Source organism: Cygnus olor, chromosome 1, assembly GCF_009769625.2.
Source record: "Cygnus olor isolate bCygOlo1 chromosome 1, bCygOlo1.pri.v2, whole genome shotgun sequence".
In the NCBI taxonomy this organism is placed as follows: Eukaryota; Metazoa; Chordata; class Aves; order Anseriformes; family Anatidae; genus Cygnus; species Cygnus olor.
The window spans coordinates 46,124,590-46,149,493 of NC_049169.1; the positions used below are offsets into that span (position 1 = coordinate 46,124,590).

The 24,904-nt window shown below is 35.9% G+C and overlaps 1 protein-coding gene across 1 annotated transcript in view; it reads left to right on the plus strand.

Moving 5' to 3' along the window:
- LOC121063868 (ankyrin repeat and sterile alpha motif domain-containing protein 1B-like) overlaps positions 1-24,904 on the plus strand; it is a 269,342-nt gene that overhangs the window by 214,395 nt on the left and 30,043 nt on the right. Inside the window, exons 13-14 of the mRNA XM_040544776.1 lie at positions 2,662-3,245; positions 5,253-5,325. Of these exons, the coding sequence (XP_040400710.1) occupies positions 2,662-3,245; positions 5,253-5,325 (657 nt within the window). The remainder of the gene's footprint in view (positions 1-2,661; positions 3,246-5,252; positions 5,326-24,904) is intronic.

The following is a 24,904-nucleotide window of genomic DNA, read 5'->3' on the forward strand; positions in this document are numbered from 1 at the left end:
TCCTTAAAGTGTTTGTGTTTACATCTTTATGTCTTGTTTAAAAGGTGAAAATTACAGGTAGGATAGAATGTATATATATACAATACAATAACTGTACTAACAGATCAAGTTGAAAAGATGCATACAATATACTTAGAATCCTTCCATCCATAGCAAAATTCTGCCACTTCAACTAACAAAATAACTGAAAATAATGTTTTGGTATGGTGTCACAGCATCACTGCTAAAAAGAAGTGAGGTACGCTTTTTAGTTGTGACTACATAAAGTTAATGACCATAGAAGAATGGGAGTTCTCAGAAACAATAGCTTTTGTCTATAGTAGCAAAGTGAACAAAATCATGGAATGAGATGGTGCTTGGAGTCTGTACTGTTAAACCGTTATGTGGATTTTGGCAAGGTTTACCCAATGACCAATGGATTCCAAGCAGTACCTAACTAAGACAGTGCCCAGACATTGCTCAAGTTTTAGCCGAGGCCAGAGACCATTCCCAGTAACTGGATGTGCCAGCTGTCTTGAGAAGAAGGAGAGTATGTGGGATATGAGGCACGTAATTCCTTTAGATCCTAAGAATATTGCTTGGCCATTTTTATTTGCTAGTATAGATGTAGCAAAAATCACATAGGTATTAGTGAAAGCCTTGCAATCCAGGTGTCTGTAATTTTTTCTTTTTCCTGATTTACTCTTCTTTCTTTATCTTGACAAACACATTTATCTTTTAAGTGAATTCAACAGAAAGTTGTAAGACTTGTCTCTGGAAGAGTGGGATAGGATTCAGTTTGTGATTATGTAGGTATCCGAATGCAGACTGGATGCCATCTCCCATTATAGTCATTGGCAGTCTAGTCAATACAGATAATGGAGTACAGAGAGTAATTCAGCTGACTAGCCACAACATACGGTGTGTGGCATCACTCTCTAGCATCCATTGACTTTATCAAACTGATCTCTAACTATGGTGGGACATACTTGTTACCCTTTCAGATACCTAAAAAGAAATGTCTTAATCTGGATCTGAATCCCATCTACTGAAAATTTTATGGAAGTGAAGAACACCAAGGTCAATCATTATTTACATCATTTATTTTTCATGCTAAGTTCACCTTCAAGATGTCAGACTTACAATTAATTCAGCCACTTTCAGTAATCAAAGAAAGTAAGAATATTCCATGTCCTCTCTTTCTCATGCTTTTTGCCCCCACATCGACATTTCTGGAGTTATTAATTCCTTAAACTCTGTTGTGTTCCATATTCAACCTTTCAATGTAACAGTCATTATCTTTTTAGTTGCAAAATGTCTGAAGTATGTATTTTAGTCTCTCTTTTTTTTTTTTTTTTCCCAATGAGAAAAGTAGATTTTCTTAGGTTGCACTCCTAATCTTGATTAGAATTTTATAATGATAGTTTAATAAATGCCAGAAACATGTAATTTTAAATTTTCAAGCTGCTGACTAGTAGAAGAATTGATGGGGATTTGAAATACACACCAAAATATTTTTCCTACTATATATGTATATCAAATACTGCTTTATTTTAGAAGTGATATTTTGAGATTTTATTTTATTGTATTTTATTTTACAAGAGATATTTTAGCCAATAGCAGGAAACTGCTCAATTTCTTTGCAAATTATGACGTATACTATGTTTGATTCCTTCTGGTGGCTCTTGGTGTCCATACAGTCCTACAGTTAAGAGTTTACATATGTACATAGACTTCTAGCAGGAATGAGATATATGTCTTTATCTTTCATGAAGTAGTTATTGAGATGCAACTATTTGTGGGGTCACAGTTATTCTGAATAGAATACGCTAACTTAATGCCATGTGGATAGAGTGATGTGATCAACAGGACGACTTTAAATGGTAAGTTAGAAGAAGTTAGAAAAAGATACAGATATAAAAAAGGTCTTTTTTTTTTTTCCTGATCTTTACAGAAACAGGCATAAAAAAGAGCTATACACTTTTAATAATCCACTATGAATTGTGTCAAGAAATACATTTTTCTGCAGTTCCTTTTTTTTTTTTTTATGCTAAATTGCCTATAAAACTTGTTTCAGTTCTTAGGAAAAGACTTGATTTCCTATTATTTTACAAAGGTTACTATAACTCTGAAACTATTCTTGCAAGTTCCCAGAAATAAAAACAACACTCAGATCTATTCCTTAGAGACTGTCAGTTAAAAGGCATAATAGCGTAAATTCACTATTATTATAATGACTATAAAAAGAAATATTATTAACAATACTCCTGATAATACAGGTTCTTCATGTATTTTAATACCTATAAAGTAACTAGCTAATTCATTTTACAAAGTTGTATAATTTGTACACAATTCAACTCAGTAACAAATTAAAAGAGACACCATCAAATTAATAGAATAGCAACAACCTATTTTATTTTATAAATTTTCTTTTTCCTGGAATTTATGTGTAGTATTGAGTGGTTTGGGCTTTTTTTTCAACCAGGATAAATCTGTCAAGTTCAAGGAGAGAATTGTTTTTTAAGAGAATAATAAATCAATTCATGTCATAAGTATCTTTTCTTTCTGTACATAAAAAAGAACCAAGCAGCATACAAAAACCATTTTGCAGAGAGTAAGGTTTTTGTTGTTTACAGTATTTTATCACCCAGTTTTTTTACAAGTTACTCTCTCTCATTTCAGAGCGTCTTTGCCATGGAGAGACATCTACTGAAAGTGATCTTCCTGAAGGACACCCCGCTGAGCAGTTTGCAGGTTTACTTCATGGATCATCACCTGCATGTGACCCACCTGATAACCCACTCCAGCTGTACAGCAAAACAAACCAGTGCAGTAGTCCACTGGAGAAAAACATTTTGAGCAAGAGCACAGTGCAGCAGATACAGCTACGGAAAGAAAACAACCCTGATCCTCCTGTTAAGAAAAAAAAGCCACAGGTTGTAAACAGAACCATATTTCATACTAAAACTAAACCAGTGGAAAACCATACACTGGTTGGCACATCAACAAGGATAAGTGAACAGTGGGTTATTACTACTGGAGGATTTGTTGAGCGAGCATGCACACTTGGGAGAATACGATCTTTACCAAAGACTTTGCTTGAAATGCATTTGTACAAAAATGTTTCAAAATCTGATTCTAATCTTATCACCCATCCTCCAAGTGACAAAAAAGCAAGAAGCAACTGGAGTGAACCCACACCAAATCAACAGTGCTCTAAAGGAAATTCTGAAAGAACACCTTCCTTCACATCAGAATGGGAAGAAGTAAGTTTTGATCATTTTTAAGAACAAACAAATATATGGTATTTATAACAAATATATGGTAAATACTGTTATTTTTTCCATTTCAGAGATGAAATAAAAAGTGAACTTCCACATTACAAATCCTGAGAGTGTATCATAGTCTAATGCATGGTAGTTCGACAGCTGGCACAAAATGCAATGCATTTTTATTCAAAGTGCTATACGTTTAATGAAATCTATTGTTTCCATAGTGAATGAGGTAATGCTATAATTTGTTGTGACATTTAAATTATTTTCTACTAAACCCCTCACCACTGACACTATTAAAATTGGTAAAAGTATTGTGGCTATGCCCATTATGTATATGTTTGCTAATTATTTCCCATCACAGCAATGCCCCCCAAGAGACAAAAGATGATGGCAGAAATGGAGAGTCTAAGATTTTAGGTTGATTATGCATTCCCAAACCCTCTATATATAATATATCCTCTAACTGGTGTATAGCCTGTGTACCCAATACTTGGCACATATCTTGTGACTTGGTTCTTGTGTGAAATGGGAATACCCTTGTAGCTACAATGAATTCAGAACTATAAAAAGAAATTTCCATGCTGAATTGATAGTACACATGCTTGCTCATACAAAATTCTTTATTTTAGTTTTAGAGCTTGATTTAAATTAAGTTTTATACCTCTTTCTTCTAATTTATTTTTTTCTTTCTACTATACTACATTACAAGAATGTAAGCAATTCTTCATAGACATGAAAGTTGCCATCTTACTGAGGTAAATTAAGAATGCAAAATGTTTATATCTTTACTGCTGATATAGAGAAGCAAGCATTTCTCTTTAAGATGACTGTCATGGGGCTCTATATACATCTCCAGAGTGCCATTTTATTTCAGAAAAGCAGAGAGTTTGTTTGTGTGATTGTTTACTTTTCTGGGAAAAGGTTTCCAGCTCATTTAAATGTCTGGTTCGATAGGACATATGAAGGTAGTTTTTGCTGTAAAGGAGATACTTTCTCAGTGGAAAGGTACTTAGGATCAGGTTTTGTTCCATTAACCTAGATATATTGAAATCCTGAGACTAGTCAGTTTGTCTTTTCAGAAGATTTGATTGTTCTTAAGGGTAAGAAAAATGTAGTTTATCAAAAAAGTATGTATGAATTCTAAGTTGTCTAGATTTTCTCCTGTCACCAGTGACAAATACATAGTATTAAAAAAGGAGTCAGCTTTCAGAGTAGTCCTAATATTAAGCTCTGTAAAACTTGGTTCCCTGTGTCTGCCTTAGCAACACCAGTCTTTTCATTCACTTTTTGTATGTGTGTGTATGCCGTTCTTATGGAAAAAACAGTAGGTATAAAAGTTCTGACATAGTAAGTACAATGTAATTTGCAAATGAACTTTGGCATGAATGTAGCTCTGTTTCACAAGTGGTATATGTGGGCACAGCTATGTTTCATACCTATCCAGGGTCCTTGGAGCAGACAGAAAAAAAGGGAGCTAGGAAGTTCTCTGGAAATCTTAAATGAACAATTGATTTAGTACTTTATAACACAAAATATATATATAATAATAATAAAAAATATTCTTATGCATTAATATTACTGCTTAAATCGTGTTCTTGTGGTTCACAGCTATCACCAAATAAAATTATCCTATGTAATTAAAATCCATTCTGTCATATACTTTAATACATGCATTTTTCTCCTTTGTATCCACATACAGAAATGTCATGAAGTAGTTTCAAAGACTGAGATGTAACTAGATGACCATAATCATTGGTACGACAGGAGCTATACAGTAGGAAAAGAAACATCAGTTTCAAGGTTTAGCTTTTGATGTGTACAAATATGTTGCAAAATAAAAATCAAAGTGGAGAAGTTAGTTGTCACCATTTGATTTTTGCCTTTTGCAGTCTTGATTATACTGTTGTTTTCTTAATGAAAGTAATTATTCCAGAATTTCATGCATGAAAAACTAAATATAACAATCATCAATTGTTTTCACTGTTCTCTTTTTTATAGATTGATAAAATCATGAGTTCCATAGATGCTGGAATTAATACTGGTCTGGGGGAAATGAACGATCACGTTACAAGTAAGGAAAACCAGCTTAAACTCTTGTTTAATTGTGCCTTAGCTGGCTATAGGGAAACCATAGATATATATTGCGAAGTAAACCATTGTTTTGAAATCATTTGTAAGTATTTGAATAACCATGAACAGAATCAATCTTGTTTACTTTTAGAGAAGCATTTGGCTCAGTATCCTGGAGCTGTTACTTTAAATAGCAATTTGGAATCATTAATGTTGCTTTGAAATCTTAACAGAAAAATACTTTGTAACGAAGCCCTTCTACTAGGGCTATTTTCCAATCTTTTTCAGCTGAATTTTTGTTCGAAATGGTAGGACACTCAATGTATATATAGTCCAGTAGCTGCTGACACTTTTTAAAGCATTATATTATCTAATGCAGTTTTGAGCAAATATTTGGCACAGTACTGAAAATGTTGCTGACAGCCAGTGAATGGTGTTAGCAATGATGGGAAAATTTGCAAACCTTCTCTACCATGGTGAATTCTAAGAACTTTAGTCATGACTAGCTTGTTGGTGTGTTAGCATAAATCTGTGGAACTGTACTGATAAGAATTTTGGAAGTATTTTACTGTGTCTTTTTCCTAACTGGTGGAATGAAAACTGACTTGCATGACTGAATAATTTGGTCTGGAGGCATAGTTATTTAAGCTTACCTCTACTAGCACATTCCTGCTAGCGATTCCATACAATTATATGTGTTTATGCGTCAGGCAGGACACTATGTACCTTATCACTTAAGATTTTTTTCAAAAAAGTATTTTAACAATCATTAATTTCATAGAGAATTATATCTGTATGGCATGAAACTCTTATCAATTAAATAGAGTTGACACAGCTATTTTAACATAAGCTGGACAATAACAAGGGAATCTAGGAAAATGAGAAAATGATTGATTTGAATGCAAATATGATTGCAAATCAAACAAGCAGATTCAGATTTTGTTTTGGAAAAAAGTAGGGAGTAATACAATGAAAACTGCTAGGCATGTTATTGTGGCAGGCTTTTTTTTTTTTTTTCTTTCTGCAACTTGCAGTGTCAGTATAGAGAATTATTCACAGAGAAACTTTAGGTTATGAGATAGTAATTTCTGAAGATATAAGAAATTCAGTATTTGCTTCTTATTATTTTTTATCATGATAGTGCACAGGCACCACACAAAATCAGGCCTCTATTAAATTGTGCAGCAAGTAAGAGCTATGAAAAGGAGACAAAAGCTACAGTATGAGTATTCAAGTTTGCATAACTTAGTGAGTCACCAACCCTGGAGGTCTTCAAGAAACATGTAGATGTAGAACTTAGTAGCATGATTTAGTGGTAGACTTGTCATACTAGGTTAAAGGTTGGACCAGATAATCTTAAAAGGTTTTTTCCAACCTGAATGATTCTATGATTCTGTAATTCTATGATATGCAAGCACTACTCCAACCCTTCCTTTGACTGACCACAGTTGTTTTTGTTTTGTTTTGTTTTGTTTTGTTTTCATGTAAGATCAAAAAGAATCTCTCAGAAACACTTGTCATTAGGCATTTTGTGACTTCTTCTGTACGCATTATTTTTCTTGTCATTCAAACATGACATTTGATTCTTCAGTTCTTTCAACTGGCAGGAGATCTACTCTTTTCATTGCTCTTCTTTTTCCAGAAGGGACTCTTAAGTCACAACTTTTCTATTCAGTGTGCAGCTGCCTGCAAACTAACATTTTTTCCTTTCTGTCATCTAATGGTCTTCAGCTTGTTTAGAATGATAATCTGATTTTGCTCTTAATGAAGGAATCAAGCTATGTACTATGAATCAAAACAAAACTACATTTCTGTAAATATAATCAATTTTGCTGTACATGCAAACTGTAATAAAAACATTTATTTCTGTTACAGAGCTAGCTATATTAAGCTTTGCATATATGATTTCCAGTTTTCATTCCTTTATGCCTTTCCAGCTTCAGTCAAACCCAGTTCAGGCAGCAAGCAATAGAAACTGTTATAATATTATGATATCAAATATTTGATTTGTAATAATGTCAATACATTTGATAAAACACAACATTAAATGCATTATAAAATATAAAATCATAAATTATAATTTAATAACTTATAGATTATTAATTATAATATGCATTATATCTAAGATTCTATACTTAAAGAACATTCTTATTTTGTATTAACAAAGTAGTATGGTTATCTAGCAGAAAATAAGGAGTGTTTATTTCACACAGCAGACTGGGTTCTGCTCCCACTCAAACTGAGCCTAAATACAGTGATATGTGTATATCTAATAACATATTTTACTTGACTAATGTTTTTAGCTTGTATTAATTACTACTTGCTAACTAGCACAAGACAATAAATATGTCTTTCTTACTGATAACATAGCAAAAGAGATTTTTAGATAGGTCTTTGGCCCTAATGAATGAGTTGGTTTGAAGTGTTCTGCAGTAATTCATCTCATGCGCCTCCTATATAAAATATATTTTATTGGCAAAAAGTGTCTCAGGTGCCTCATTGTTTCTCATGGGTCCTGCCTCTGCCAACATTCAGATGTTGGCATTGTCTGGATCCCAGTGCACTTAGGGTTTTATCTGCCCAAGTGTTGTAGTGCTAAGAACCTAAATTCCATCTCAGAACTTGCCATTCACCTTTTCTCTTCTTCCTAGCTCTGTGCTAAGCATAACACAGCCAAACATAAAGAACTGGTCTATGCTTAGGAAGAAAAATTAAGTAACGTATGATCAAATAATCAGAAATAACTATCCATTTATATATAAATATAGGGGTTTTGTTAGTTTTATTTTACTATATGTGTAAAAAAAATTAGCTAGTAGAAATTAAAAATAATTAATTATTTAATATTCAGACTGTATAAGTCAAAAAGATTTCTCTTCACATAGAGCTGAAACCAGCTAAATTATTGAGCATTATAAAAAGTTTCACTTTTCTTGCTAGCTTTTTAAACAGTAAAATTTCTGATAATACTGAAAAGCAAATGTAGCTTGATATGCAGTTCTTCATTTTAGTACTTAATTAGTCCCGTGTTTTGGTGTTATTATGAACCATTAATGAAAACAAAAAGAAATTAAATTTAAGCACAAATATTCTTAATCTAGTATGCATTAAGAGCTTTTTGTGTTGCATAGTATCACACTCAGCAAAATATATATATGTATATATTTGAGAGGAAATACATCACAAACTGATAAATCAATAGCTATATTTTGAATTAATAAATGATGACATCTTGTGATGAAATCCTTGAATGGATTTACAGGAACTTTGGGCTGTATTTTCCTAATGGTGAAATCTAGGAAAACTTCATTTAAGTTTTCAGACGAATCCCTTAAGAAGCAATTAGAGAGGCAGGGAAAGAAGAGAATCTGAACTGACTCAGTATATCATCCACAGCATGTATGTGGAAGCAAAAAATATTAATCAGAGCTTTCAGTTTGTTGGCAGTACAGGTACTCGAAAAATAACTTGATACTAGAGAGGCTGCTCACTACAGATTTCTTCTGAGGGCAGGTAGCATTCCACATCTGAGTAGCTCGCAACTGAAATCAAAGCCAGGAGTGCTGACCAGGGAGCAAGTAGTAACTAATCTTAAGTAGAGATTTAACACATGAAAAAAACATTTCTCCATAGCCTATAAAACCTTCCTTGCTGAGAGGAGATATAAGATGGTGTTGGCTAGTGACCTTCTACTATAAGTGATATGGAGACATCTACACCACTTGGAACTTAGGTTATGGCTGGTGTGTTTCTTCACAGGAGCCCAAATTTACCAAGTTGTAAAGTATCCTATAGATCACTATCATATGATAAACATTTACCTGGATCCTAATAATACCGCCAAGAATTATTCTAAGTAAATCAGAAGTGCTTCATAGGTCTCTGTGACAATGGATGAAATGGTTGAAGATTCAAGATGTATCATCTATCCTCTTCATTCTTAGTCAAGTTACAACTTATTCTACACCCTAAATATAACTGCACGAATTCTATTATGAGAGAAAGGAAATTAAGAAATGTGGTGAGGACAAAAATCTTCATCCTAAAATAAAGCAAATTGGACGTTGCTCTAACCCCTGAGAAAGATAGGATTACTGAAAACAGGATTAAAGTGACTAGACAAAAAGTCATGGGTCAGTTTGCTGTCTATCTTAGCTGTTAGTATACTAACAGAAGAAGAATGAGGAACAGGTAAGAATTAATGGAAGAATTAATGAGGAATAGACAAGAATTAATTGAAGATAATGACAAAGCTAGCATTGCCGAGAATCTGTCATATATACTACGTTAAAAGTCCAGTCATTTAGAGGGTATAAATTCTTCAGGAATATGAGGAAGGGGAAGGAGAGAGGAAACATAGGCTTGTGTTTTAAAAATATGTTTGCTTTGAGATCTTTAACATAGGATTAGTTTAGAGCTGTTGAATGTCTGTTGGTATGCATGAAAGCAGAGAAGAATATGGTGGTTCTTGGTACATATCTGAAACAATAGAACTTGATAGTAATTGGAGATTTAGTTATCATGGCAGTTGTTAGGAAAGAAATTACATTGGCAGGCTACCCAGGAAAACATGTCTCAAGAAGGTAGATGTCAATAAATTTAGATAATTTATTCAAAAAAAAAAAAAATCTCTAGGATGCAAGTTAAAGAGAAATTTGCCTGGAAATGTTCAAGGCAAGGCTGGATGGGGCTTTGGGCAACCTGGTCTAGTGGAAAGTGCCCCCACCCATGGCAGGGGTGTTGGAACTAGATGATCTTTAAGGTCCCTTGGAACCCAAACCACACAGGTGTTGGACTCAATGATCCTTGTGCGTCCCTTTCAACTTGGGATATTCTATGATTTGAAAACATTACATAAGAAAATAGATGCAAAGTTTTAGGCTGCATTTTGCTGTAGCTAATCATATGAAATCCTATGTAGGAGATATGTTGTGGGGATTTCTTTTTCTTCTTTGTTTTTTACCTACTGTTATGAACACTTCATAGCGGCTTGCCATGCTTTCTGCTCAGTTGACTATATTTGCACTCCCAGCAAATTAGTAATAGCTGATGCTATTTTGCCTGATTTTGCTACTACACGCTGGCCGTTCCTAGCTCCAATTCAAGCAAAATCAGGAAAGGTCGAGGAAACCAGCATTTGTACACGTGAAACCAACACTTGAGCAGTCATTTTCCTTGACACCCGTCTGGATTGCAGCTACAAGGGCTGCAGCTATGGCTGTAACTGGGAAAGGTCCTCAGCCTCCACTGGGCTTCAGACCCTTTGCACAAAGCAGAACCACCTTTTTGCCTTTTAAAGCTGGTAGTAGTTTATAATTAAGGGAATTGTTGGGCAACATCAGGGCTAAATGGATGCATGCAAATAGAATATGTAACCTTATGTGGCTGTCATACTAGGAGACTCCAGCTGAGCCCTTACCCTCATGCCTCTAATAGCAGACTTTGTCTCTGATGGTGAGTCTGAAGACTTGTCTAATTCTTTAAAGTTTCTTGGCGGCACCTGTAAGAAAGTGGAGTTTAGCAAGTAACCCATTTACGACAATGGCCCAGATTGCACATCAGACAAGACTACTGCTACTCTGTGTTTCTCTGAAATTTGTGGGTTCTTCAAAAGAGCACTACTAGAGGCATAAGTATGAGCTGCACCAATGTGAAGAAAAAAAGTCTCAATGACCAGCTTAGTTAAATTGTCATCCCTTCTTTCACCTTAGAAATAACGAGGAAGATTTCTCTATTTATTAAGTATAGTAGAATAATGCAAGCATGAACAGACAAGTCAGAATTGCCAAAGCACTCAGTCAGATGCAACTAGCAAGAGAAATAAAGATGTAATATAATTATATTGGGATATTAATAAGGAGAAGAAAAACAAAGAAATCTTTGGCACCATAAGAGGTACCATAAGAAGGGATAAGCTGCTCATAGTGGGTGCAGAGAAGGCAAAATGTGTAATAACCTTTTATCACACATTTTCTGAAAAGGTCATTGGTGAGCATATGGCATGCACAGCTAATCCTAGGGCTAGAACCTTAATGCTAGATAAAGAAAGAACAGGTTTTATAGGTTAGGTGTCTTTAAATTGATTTTATGAACTTCATTTTGTGTTTCTTAACAGTGCGCAATGATTTTAGACCCATTTGTTGTTTCCTGAGATAATTCTTGGGAAATGGATGAGTTACCAACAGACTAAACGACAATGATGTAAAGTTTATCTTTAAAAGAGGAGAGGAAAGAGAATGTAAGGAATTATTTTCAATTCATGGAAGAGTTGCTGAACAGATGAACTATTAAAGTATCTAGAAAATAATAGTGAAATAAGTAACAAACATGAATTTGTCAAGAGCAAAACTATTAAAGCAGTCTAATGCCCTGTTATGAGCAGATATCAAATTTTGTAGGTGAGGAAAGAGCAGTAGATGCCCAGTATTCTAACTTCAGCTAAGCTTTTGACATTGTCTCATATGTTTTTCCTGTAAGCGAATTAAGTAACCATGTGTTTTATGAAAATAATGTTAGGTTAAACAGATTAATCTTATCCTTAATGTCTAAATTTAGACTTCCACCATGCAGACTACATTGAATACAACTGAGCTAGTTATACAGAGTTAGATAAGCGACCATTTCTTCAGTATCGTATTCATCATCTAAATGTCTGTAGCATAGAAAATGGCACTAGACGTATCTAAAAAGGGAGCCTAGAGGACCTCCTCAGATGTAGATATCTAAAACTATCTGAAATGAATCTCCATCTCCTCCACAGAACAATATTATAAGGGGAAATATAAGGTGGGGTTTAATAAATGGAACAGCTGTGTGTTTTTTCTATTTTTTTTTTCTTTTTCCAACACAGTAGATACTTCCACTGATCAGTAACACACATTTTGCAAAGGATTTAGAAAAGTTAATATGTTTAAATATCAGCCATCTGCACTTCTCTGGTAAAAGAGAAGAAACACTTCAATTTCATATTTGCTTTGCCTAATTATAAACATTTTTTCTGGAATAAAAAAAGGCATGGTTAGCAGTATTTCTGTGTTAGCTAGAGCCCAGCAGCTTTTCAGAGATACGTGATTCAGTTTACTCTTGCAAGTCACTTGAAAGGGAATGATCAAGGAATTTTCTACCATGGAGGTAAGCTTTTTAAACATGGGTAATGGCTATTATATCGTCATCATGATTAAGCTAATAATTGTTTCAAGTCAGAGCAATTAAAATGAAGACAAGGAAAATAATAAAGGTCATTCCATATTGAGTTAATCTACAAACAATTTAGGACTGAGCTAGGCTTTTGAGAGAACCACTTCTGTCAAACGTATTCTAGCATGTGGAGGGTGATAGGCAATTTTATAATTTTGCTAATCATTAGTTCTTATTTGGATGCTGTCCATAAATGCAATACAAGTCCACTGTAGTCAGATTTTCTTTGTTTAGATGAGCATGTACCCTGAGTGCCCTCGTTGTTCCAACTAGAGGAATACAGGGTGTATTTTCCTGAATTATCCTTCAGTCACTTGATCTGCATGGCCTGGAGTGTAATATACTGGAAAGCTTTTTTCTTACAACTGAAGGAAGTAAATTTCTTAGTACAGTTAGCAAGTTTGGTTTACACAAAGTGTATTTTCTGCCCCCCCCCCCCCCCCCCCCTTTTTTTATTTTTGTGAGAACAGTGCTTTACTCTCTGCTTGGTGATAATCCTAGCATCTCATTCAACATCTGTGTCTAAATATCAATATGAAGACTCCAGACTTTACTCACTGAGACTACCTGAGGAAGTACCTTTCAAAGATTAATGCTGATTGTTTCTGGGTGTATACAACAACTGTAACATATATAAGATCATTGTCAAGGAAGCTAGCATGACTTCTCAAATATTTACTCTAGCAGTGTGTAATATCATGCCTATGACTTCAGAGAGACCAATGAGTTGGCTATTCTAGGGCTACTTTGACACCAGAAGGACTCTGGAACAGACAGGTATGCCTGAGCTGACTACACATGAGCCCTATCTCATTTGAAACTAGCAGAGTTGTAGTGGGTTGTGCTGTGTTCAGAATAAACCCTACAACTCCAATTTACATCAAGTTTTTGCACAGACAAGACCTTACTGCTTCTGCATGCTACATACGCGCGTTTCTATGTCATGCAGTACAGATTTAATGCCGCACATTGACAGTAGATCATGGAGAACTGTATTAGAATGCATTCTGTGGTGTACTTCCTCTGATAGTTCATATTGGAACTGGAGTTGTAAGCATTCATCATTTAAAAATTATTTTCTTTGTTTGTTTTGCCTTGTCTACTGATATGACCAAGGCTACTGCTATCAATTGACTCCTCCTTCTCAATATAGGGAAAATTGCAAGAAATTTTCCTCTTTAGATTTATGAGGGATGTGAGTTTGAACATGAAGGCTGTGAAAGTAAAGCAGATCTTACTTCAGCAGACTAGGAAAAGGTGGAATCATGTGGGGCCATAGTCAGAAAAGCTGAGTAAGAGGAATAAGAGTTTACGTTACACACTGTACAATTGTAATTGAAATTGCACAGACCTTTGACTGCCAGAAGCAACATGATCAGCTTCCTCTCTTTCTTCTGTCTGTTCTGCTGCCACTACTCAGACACGAAGCCTTCATCTTCCCTAGTATGGTTCTGCCTATAAAAGCTAACATTTCACTCCAAAGAAGTACAACTTTCTTTTAACAAGCGAAGCCTTGTTAGGCTGGCCCTTTTCTGTTTGCTGCCATATGGTTGCAGTTTTGGCAAAGTGGTCTTTCTCCAAAGCTGTTAATATCCTCCCTCCTCAAGGGCAGAAAACAGATAAAATATAAGTACTTAATTAAGGCAGAATTTTAATTAGATATGTGTAGGCATGTTGGCATAAGGCAATTTTCACAGCGGTAAGTAATATATTTGAAAGTATGTACTTTAATTGTAATTTAGTGTCTGTTTTGCAGTAGTTCTTTCTCCTTTTTAAATCTTCATGTGGTTAAACTAAGCACTTTGATAAAGTGAGTTTAATTCATGGATTTTAATAAAATGAGACATGCACCCTCTCACAAAGTGGGAGACCTCTTAAAGTTTGAACCCACAACTCTTAACTTTGCAATAGCCAATGATAACAACCAGACTATAAAACAAGGATAACATCACTTCCCTCCCAAATTCTGCCTTCTCATTGAAGTTGATATGCAGTGTAAAAAGACCAAAATATCTGTAGTATCATAAAGAGGAAAAAAAGAATAGGCAGAGGGATCCTGACTCTGTAGGTGAGAGAAAAGGGAGTTGATAAGAGCAGACAGCTCAGCAACTGGTCTCTGCTCTCAGTGCTGTTTGATGCTTCATCAGTAGCAAATGCAGTTTAAATTTCTTAAACTGCAAGCCTCTGGACTCTTTATCACCATTTATAGGACTGCACTGTAGGGAATAGGCCCATACCTTTGGGTCCGATTCTGTAATTCCTTATATCTGTTTAAAACTCCAAAGTCGACACGGAATTTTAGGTCAGAATGGCAGACTTGCTGGGGGGAATTCAAGTAACTAAAGTCAATATGAGATGTTATGGAAGATGAAGGTGATGCTTGTTTTAGACAAAACTATTTTCAGTCACTCACATTCTCTTACAAATATCACTCACTTTCACACTCAGTGCCCAAAGGTGCCATGGCTTGTGTGTGTGTGTGTGTGTGTGTGTGTCCATCCAACTTGCATCCATGGTCAATTGTGTGTGATATAAAAGGCAAGAGTTGCTTACTATTGTATCATCATCACATCTGTTGGGTTGCTTTGATTAGCAATAGCTAATAACTCTTTTGGATAGGTGTTAAGGAGTCAGCAGTTACTATGCTGTGATTGCTTTGATTCAGAATTTTTCTAACTTCAATGGTGCTCATTGTTTTTGCTTCCTTATCTTGCATATTTTAGGGCTAGAGTCTTGTCTTCCTTTTGGAATAACAAGGAGACGCATATCACATACAATGCGCTGTAAAGTTGTTGCTTTTCTCTTGTGTGGAGTGTAGGGTCTTTTGCTGGCAAATCATCTGTGCTCTTGTTTTATCAGAGTGTCTTGATAAAAACATTCCTTAGTATTTTATAACTGTCAGCTATGTCCTTTGTTACCAATGCAGACCATACTTGTAACCCTTTGTACCACTGTCTTCTGGTGGTTTCACACATGCATTTGTATTAATGCATCATTCATACCAATCTTCATATTTATTTTACAAATCTCTGCATTTCAAATGATTTCAATGGTCATTTAGGTGCATGTGATTGCCTAGATTATAACATAATGGAGGACAGACGGCATAACGCTATAATTATCTAGAAGTATTTTTGACATTTATTTACTGAGATCATGATAGTCATAATGCATTACATGCCACTGAACTTACCCAAAGATCATATAAATTCTCCAGAAGAAATTGTGAATAATTGGATTAATGTTCTGTTGACTACTACATTGTAAAAGCCTAACAAGAGATAAAGATGCATCTGTTTTAATGATCCGTTGAGTACCAAAACAAACCTTACAGACGACTGGGCAAACTGCAGGATAATTGTAGAGCTTTTAGCTATGTTTTATAATAAACACAATGGGAGTTGGATGCAAAAAGCTGCAAGCATTTCTTTCATTTTCCATTATTCATGTATTCCTGCTATACTGGCAATTTTACCCTGTAGTATCGTAAATGTAATATTCAGCTATATGCTCTTCATATACCAATTAATTAGAGTTGTTTTTGCAACAGCCTACTACAAATAGGCTGTTTAGGCAAATAAATAGGCTACTACAGACTAAACTGAAAGTACAATAAAATGTATAAATCAGATCATATTTACCCATGTAGGTGCTCTCATGAATTATCTTTTTGCATTTCCACTGAGCTGTACATACTGTATCTTTTTGCACTGTCTGGTTAAATATTGCCAATCTATGTCTACCCAGATAGGAGATACAAGGATCAACGTAGATAGATTGTTTGGAGATGTCAGAACTTGAAAAAATGGCTTAAAACATTTTTGAGGTTATTTGCAGTAGGACTGAAGTCTTGCTGTTTCTCATTTGAACCACGACAGTCCAAGGGGAGTATTCAGAATCTGTGTGGTCTCCACAAGGGTTGTTTGGTTGGTTTTCACAAAGGTAATGTCAGAATGTTTGTTGGTGTACTTAAAAAGTGACAGGCTAATGGTGCCTTCATTCTACAATCCTCTCATAATCATCCTACTGTAATTCCAGAGGTTGAGACATTTATTTCAAGCTGTGATAAATGATAGGAAAAGAAAATTATCAGATTACTTGAGATTTTGAGAAGTCCTGCTTAAATTCAATTTTTTCCTTGCAGTTTAATTTGAAACTTGCAACTGTGTAGTCATTTACACCCATGTATATTAATACTGAATTCAACTGATGTCACTGAATTGAACAGCATTTACTCCTTAAGATGAAGTTTAATATCAGGTTCAAAATGTATGCAAAATAGGATTTAGCACCTCAGTGGAGTTGAAAGCATCTGTTGAAAAATGAGGCTTTCACAGTCTGTGGCTAGGAAATACTTTAAAGAGAACAGAATATTTCTAACTTCTAAAACAGACTTTATGAAAACCATAAAGTGATTATAAAGGATAAATCTCTAAAAGTTTGTTCACTATCTTTGTTTTTCTTTTGTCTGAGTTTAAATAGATACTACTCATGTACTTCACCACCAAATATATGAGGGTTAGTGATTTCGTGGCTAGTGAGACTATGATGGGGTTTATCTTTCATAAAATATATAAAGATCTAAGTCTGCTAAAATTGAATTAATAACAGATTCTTGAAAGTTCAGTTGATTCACTCATCTTTCCTTCTTAATCTAGTAGTCCTTAGACTTAAATAGATATGAATCCTTGGAAGCTCACATTTCTAGTAATCACAAGAACATCACATGCTAGTTAAAAATGTTTGGCTTATTATAGAATTTACAGCACAGAATTGTTTCTAGTTTTAGTTCCACCTACAGAAAATGAATTAATTTAAAATATTAAACTAACTAAAGTGTATTCGTTTGCTTTCTAATCCAGACTGTTAACCCAAGTTCGTGATCATAACACTAGATTCAATTTTCCTGTTTCCTTGTCATTTATTCAGAAATATACTGTTTGAACGCCTTAAAATCCTTCAAGAATTATTTGCTTTACTACATACCACCTCTGCTTCTAACCCATGATGTAAGAAACTTCCCAGAACTTTGTTTTTCTAGTTTTTATCCACTGCTGCCTTTAGCTCTTTATTTTAGTTTATTGCATTACTACAAATCTTAGATGTCTGAGGTTAAATTATTGATTGCTAATATGAATTAGTATTAAATGCTAAGAATAGCATTTATTGTAAAATTGTGAATTGTTCTGATATCTATTTCTAAAGTATATTTATTATTCATGACCATGCATAAGTTTGGATAAATATGAATTCTGCAGTTTGATTGTTTTTTCTATTTATGAGATGTGATGGACCACCTCAGTTACTTAGTGCTATTTCTGTTTTCTGGTAGACTATCTGAAATGTTTTAGAGAACATAATTACAAAGAATAAATCTTAGTACACAGATCCCCCTATTTGCAGATGAATATAGCGTTCATATAGAGACCAGCCATTCCTCTCAAATTTATACAAGCAAAAATCTATGTTCATGAAAGTTTTCAAACAGTGAATAGCAGGGAATGTAGCTAAACAGCTCTAGACCTGAATTTAAGAATGACTGTAGGTGTTATTTTTGATTATTAAAACAGATCTAGTTTTGATCTTGTTTTAGTATATTGATTATTGTTAACATCTTATGAAATGTTAGTGAAACCAATCTGACCACTAGCTTTTCAGGTGACCTACAGCCTGTAGGACCACTTGAGCTTTTGCTGAGATCCATTAGCCTTGAGAAAGGAAAGATGGAAAAAATGATGCCTCGAGTACAGTTAATTAAACTTGTCCGGGAATTTGCATTTCTATCATTCCAATTTCTAAAACAAAACATTATGCTGGAGCAAGTACAATGCCATGAGAAGTGTTCACAGTGTCTGTAGGCATCAGTGCAGATTCCTGAAGCAGGATCCTAGGCTCCATCTGCGGGTAGGGGAGGCCAATTCAGAGTTCCTGCTCCAGAGGCAGTAGAGTGAGAGTTGAGAAGTCAGGCGTGAAGGAGCTTGCAGACAGGAAGAGCAGGGTTTATGTAACCTCATGCATATGCAAACAGTCCAGTGAATTGCCAGAACTGCGGCAGCATGCCCACCCACTGAAGTTATGTCTTAATCGTTCATTGAAAGATACTGCAGTTTTCCTTTGGTGTTGCACAGCCTGTATTAGCAGGGAGAAACATTACAGAAGGTGGTCATATTTAGATTTTTTTGTACAATGAGGCAAGTTTCTGTTGAGATCCTGACTTTTTGTGAAGGAACAGAGAGGACCAGCTGTTCCCTAGTGGTGGTAAGCTGTACCCTCACCCACCAAGTGCAGTCCCACAGAGCTATGTGATGGAAACAGGCTCCATTGACAGGTGCAGACAAGGGGAGTGATGAGCCATGTCCAGGGTCTGTCCAGGGAGCCAGCCTGGAGCAAAAGGGGACAGGTTCAGGGACAGGAATGCTGACAAGGTTAAAACATGGGTATCAAAAAATATATAGTGTATGTCTGAGGGGTCCACCCAGGACATGAACTACCCACAATGTAGGTCCAGTGTCCATCCAGGAGGTAGGGCCAGAGACAGCATCACAAGGGAAGGGGCTGATGGCCTCAGACTGAGCCAAAATGGGATCCCACACCATGGCCAGGGACAGCCCATTGGTGCCCTAAGGGCCCTGACACTTCTGCTTTTTATTCATTTTTATAACGTTTTCCTATCATATCAGCGAAATGTGTTCAGTTTTATCTCATTTATATATTATTATTTTATGAGATTTTAAATATTCTGGGAAGGAAATGGCTGAGGGATAGTTTGGTGTTATTTATAACAAAGAGCTTCAAGTTACCTTAGCTCCCATCTAAGCATATTTTTCTAGTATACATTTAGACTCTCACCTTTACACTTAGCTGCTGGTTGCGTTGAAAAGAAAATGTTCTCCTGTATGTAATCTTTATAAATGTTGAATCATAGAATCAGAATATCTTGAGTTGGAAGAGACCTACAAGGATCATTGAGTCCAACACCTGGCTCCACACAAGACTACCTAAAAATGTAACCATATGTCTGAGAGCATTGTCCAAATACTACTTAAACTCCACGAGGTGTAGTGCTGTGACCACTTCCCTGGAGAGCCTGCTCCAGTTAAGTCAGGACTAACCTAATGCCTAAACCTCACATAGTCTCAACTCTAGACAAATCTCAGGAGATAAGCTATCAGAATAAATAATTTAATTTTAAAATGAATTACTTTCCCCTATTTTAAAAAGGCTGGAAAGGGGAAGTGGAATAAAAAGTAAGTAAAACAAAAAAGGCAGATGTGAAGCAAAACAACAGATTGTTGTAGCTGCAGATGAAGGATGAAAAGAGAGCAAATGATCATAATGTATGAGGAGAATAAGTAAAAGTGAAGGTAAATAGGGATTGTTGAAAAGGAATTATAAAATGAAGCTAGAAAGACCAGGAAGGAGAGAGGGAATTTACCTGATTAGTTATTGAAAAGAGATCACAGTAAAATCAGGTGCGTTTGGGGCAGGGGAGCCTCTGAGCCCAACTAGGCAAAAGAAAACAAATGACAAAGTGCCTCAGGTTGAATCTGATTTGTAAAATGACCCCAGGAGAAATCCTTAAGCCTCCATCTTGTATACTTTCAAGTTTCATCATTTCAAGGATCTGACAGTTTACTACAGTGTTAGTACAGGCCTCTGCGTTTCCATTGCTCTCCACAGGACCTTGCAGCACTTCCCAAATCTATGAAATGACAGCTGCCATTGATTTCATAGCTATATTTAACTTCTTGTGATATCTCTGTCTAGTGGGTGTTATTTCTTTTTTTTTCTTTTTTTTTTTTTTTAACATTTTCTTCAAATATTTCTCTGTTCTGCTTGTTTGCTAGTCCAGTATTGCTTAGCACAGAGCTGTACAAAGGTTTCCTCAAATTTGAAATTACATGAATTTATTTTTATGGTGCCAGGAATTATAGCCTAAAGGGTTGGGTCTGCATAGCATTTTTAGAAACACTATACATTCATATATATATATATGCATGTAGTATACTAGTTTTTAACAGTAGTCTAAAGTCCTTACTGAATTAAATACAACATTTTGATTGGTCATGGTGTCATGTAAATCTTCAAGCTATTTTTTCATTCTAGATGAAAGCAGTGAAAATGATTACTCATAGGTGGTAAGTGTAGTGTTACTATTATCCTGTAAAAGTTCCTGAGACAAATGCAGAAATTGTTCTAAGAAACTAACTCCTTTTTTTCAGAAAATGTTATTAGCCTGTATTGAAGCCAGAATTAGCATGTATACTTTTACCCTTTGGTTGTGAATAGGATTCCTGAAAAAATGACAGGCAACTGAAGCATCCTTGTCCTACCAGAGGAAATCATATTAGAGTAATATAGTGTAGCAGGGACCCACTGAGATTTGGCGTCATGTCACTTGCTTGACACTCCCTCCATCAGTAGCAGCTCCTTCCATGATCATGAAAAAAACAGCTGGATTTTAATTGCATCCTAAATGTAGCTTTCCTGAGTGAACTACAAGATCACAATAACGTATTACCTTTGGGTGGCATCCAGAAGGCACAGAGTCACATTCCATCCATTTCCCATTGAACAGAGTTACAGAGGGAGGGTGGATGAATCTAGCTTTCCCTGCAACCCTCTGTCTCTTGGTATATCTTGTCAACCACCAAACTGTCTAGTTTTTCTTTAAAATTAGATGAAATTCTGGCAGAAAAATCCATAAAATACTGTTAAACATGAAGACGTGATTGCTCTTTCAGGAAAACATTGAGCTGCATACTACTGGAAAGTGGGAGAATGATAGTAAAGGATCACTGTATGCTTTTTTTTATTCTTACGCTCTTCTGCAAGCATATAATACTAGCCACTATGAATGAAGCTAGTGAATGGCTGAAGCTAGATGAAGCTGTGGTGTGATCCAGTGCCTTTGATCATGTGCTCTCTCAGTGAAACGTCCATCTGTTCTTAAGTAATTTTTGCAATTTAGCAGGTTGCATTTTGTATTGTTGTTCTGTCAGCCAAGGATATAAATATCACTGATGTCATTACAATGCTATCACAATAATATATAATATAGTTTGGTTTCCCTGTTGTCTTTAGAAAAGAAAAATTCATTTAAATTACAAAATCAGAATCTAGAAACTATATCTAAGTACATCTCAAGCAACCTTGCTGTGTGGTGATATGTTACTGTATACCCTGTACATATTGTTCAGCATCACAAAGCTGCATCAGGGGAGGTTCAGTCTGGATATAAGGAAAATTTTCTTTACCGTGCGGGTGGTCAAACACTGTAACAGACTTCCTAGAGTAGTGGATGATGCCCCATGCTTGTCAGTGTTCAAGAGGCATTTGGATAATGCCCTCAATAAGATGCTTTAACTTTCGGTTAACCCTGAAGTGGTCAGGCAGTTGGACTTTATGATCTTTGTAGGTGCCTTCCAAGTAAACTATTATATTGTGTTGTGTTATGTTGTGTCCTGTCCTGTCCTGCTCTATTCTGTAGTAATGACAGGGTATTGAACAGAATCAAGTTCCCTCAGTCTTAGTCCCATGGCTGTGCTCTCAAGAACAAATCTAATTTTCCTATATTATCTGTCCCTCATTCACTGAATGTGAAGGATTCTGAAGAAGACTAAACTGAAGTTGCCAAACCAGTCAATTGAACACAAAAATATGTTAACTTTGGAGTGTCTGTAATAAATACATGTTACATGATGGAATACTTCGACTGAGCTGTTACTGGGTAAATAATACATCAAAAGTCAGAAACAGAAACTCAGAGAAAGACCAGTGGAGTTCAGAAAGTACAATTCACCATTGACAGTGCTTTAATAGTTATTATAGAAACAATTATTGTACTTACATAATGATAATGTAGGACTATAATAAATATTGGTATGAAAATTAGAAAATAACTTTGAGGATGATTTTCCTAGTCAGTGAGGGTTGCTCCACTAGCTTGCATTAGCTGTGGTCCAGAATTACTTTTGTGTTCTGACCCATACATAAGCAATGGAATGTAACCTTTAGAATATAGATACTAGATAGTGTTATTTAAATTCAAGCTGTTTCTATTCATTTTGTTTTGTTTCTGTATGTGCCATGAAAAATGTCTCTAAGAGAAGTTTCAGGAAAATATTCAGCATCACCAAACATGATATCATCATCCAAAGAGCTGGGCTGCTCACAGAAGTTACAGTTTTTATGTAAGGTACCCAGGTTTTTCTATTTTCTGGGGAAGATAATTTAAAATCTAAGCACTTGAGTTGCTAATAATATAAATATCTGAAATGTGCAAGGCAAAGCAGAACCTTGCAGACACCTCTTGGAACCCCTATACTTCTCCTGTAATACATTTATTTAACTACATTGGTCTGCTGGATGTTAGGCACAGTTTTCTTTATACGTCCTTTTCCCAGTTATTCTTATCATCTCTCCAAGAATATACATTGTTTGATTAGTTTATTCACTAGAATACCCAGTCACACTAACTCTCCTTTAGCACTGTTGAGATACAGTTGAGAACTTTTTTCTCCAGCTGAAATCATAAAGAATAAAATCAATGTAGCCAGCAGGACTGGGGGGTGACTGTCCCCCTGTACTCTGCTCTGGTGAGGCCGCACCTCGAGTACTGTGTTCAGCTTTGGGCCCCTCAGTACAAGAAGGACATCAAGGCCCTGGAACATGTCCAGAGAAGGGCTACGAGGCTGGTGAATGGCCTGGAACACAAGTCCTGTGGGGAGGGGCTGAGGGAACTGGGGTTGTTTAGTCTGGAGAAGAGTAGGCTCAGGGGAGACCTCATTGCTCTCTACAGATACCTGAAAAGGAGGTGTGGGGAGCTGGGAGTCGGCCTCTTCTCACAGATAACTGGTGATGGGGCTAGAGGGAATGGCCTCAAGTTGCACCAGGGGAGGTTTAGGTTGGAAATAGGAGACATTTCTTGTCAGAAAGAGCACTCAGGCATTGGAACAGGTTGCCCAGGGAAGTGGTGGCGTCACCATCCCTGGGGGTGTTTAAGGAAAAGTTGGACATGGTGCTTAGGGACATGGTTTAGTGGGTGACATTGGTAGTAAGAGGATGGCTGGACCAGACAATCTTGAAGGTCTTTTCCAACCTTAATGATTCTACGATTCTATTCTGTGATTCTATATCCCATTTAGCGTTAAGGCAGAAAGCCTTAATTCACCAAAAAAAAAAAAAAAAAAAAAGTTTGCAATACTTAGTATGGATTTCTTCTACAGAACTGCTAAACTGGTTGTCAACTGAAATATTAATTCTTTTATATCATGATACCATCATACAGTCTCCATTCAGAAATTTCTTGGTTAGTAGCTACTAAAATTTTCCCGGTTTTGATTCTCTAACACTGGAAGCATTTAGCCATTTTCAACAGGTATTGACCTACCTAAGAAAATAGATTGCAATAATCTATTCATGTTAACTGGGGCAGCACCTCCTCCACAAGTAAATTATGATAATCATTGTATTTATTTCTTTTTCTCAATCAAAAAAAAAAATTAAGAAAGAAAAATGTACGTTGGTAACAGTAGAAACAATAGAATAGAGGGGACCATAAATTCCTTAGCATTTAGAGAAAATCTGCCTTCCAGCATATGAAATCATGTGCGCTCTGATATCACAGATTCAGTCAATTCCAACACCACAATACAGATATTCTGAGTCTCACTGGGAACAAGACATCTTGTAGAAATTATCGTATAGCATACCAGATGGCATCTTTCTTGCAGACATCACTTGAATGTGCTTCTTCTATTGCTGTGGAGAAAGAACCAAGTATTTCTATTCCTGTAAGAGATTTATGCGTCAGTTTTCCCATGCAGGAATAGGTACATTGTTTTTGGTTGTGGTGCCACAAAATTATCACAGGATTTTTGTTCTTTGAAATCATAGGAAAGCACGATGATATGTAAATATGTTGCAGGGGAGACCATATCTTGCAGTTTGCACCAAGTTTTTCAATATTGGGACCAGCTTCAGGCATAGGCAAAGTAGGCACTGCTTGCTGCAGCTCACACCCATGGGGCTGGCACTGAATCATAGATTTCAGCAAAATGAAGAGATAGGCTTTTGGTCCCAAAGCAACAGCAGCTGTTCCAGGTTCCACTTGTACTAGCTCAGAAAAACTGTCCAAGCAGACCCCCTAAAATGTCTCCTTTACTGGTAAAGGACAAGGAGATCAAGTGAGCTGCAAGTTCCTGTAATGGCAGACGTAATCCTAATTCCTGTCATTGCTCTTTGCCTTCCTTTGCCTTTGCCTTACTACTACCTTTGGTGGAAGAAGGAGGGAAAAAAAAAGTGTTAGAGATAACAGGATACTCTCTGCAATGAGATGATAGTCAGGGATAAGGACAAGGCTGCAAGCTGGCCATGTTTCT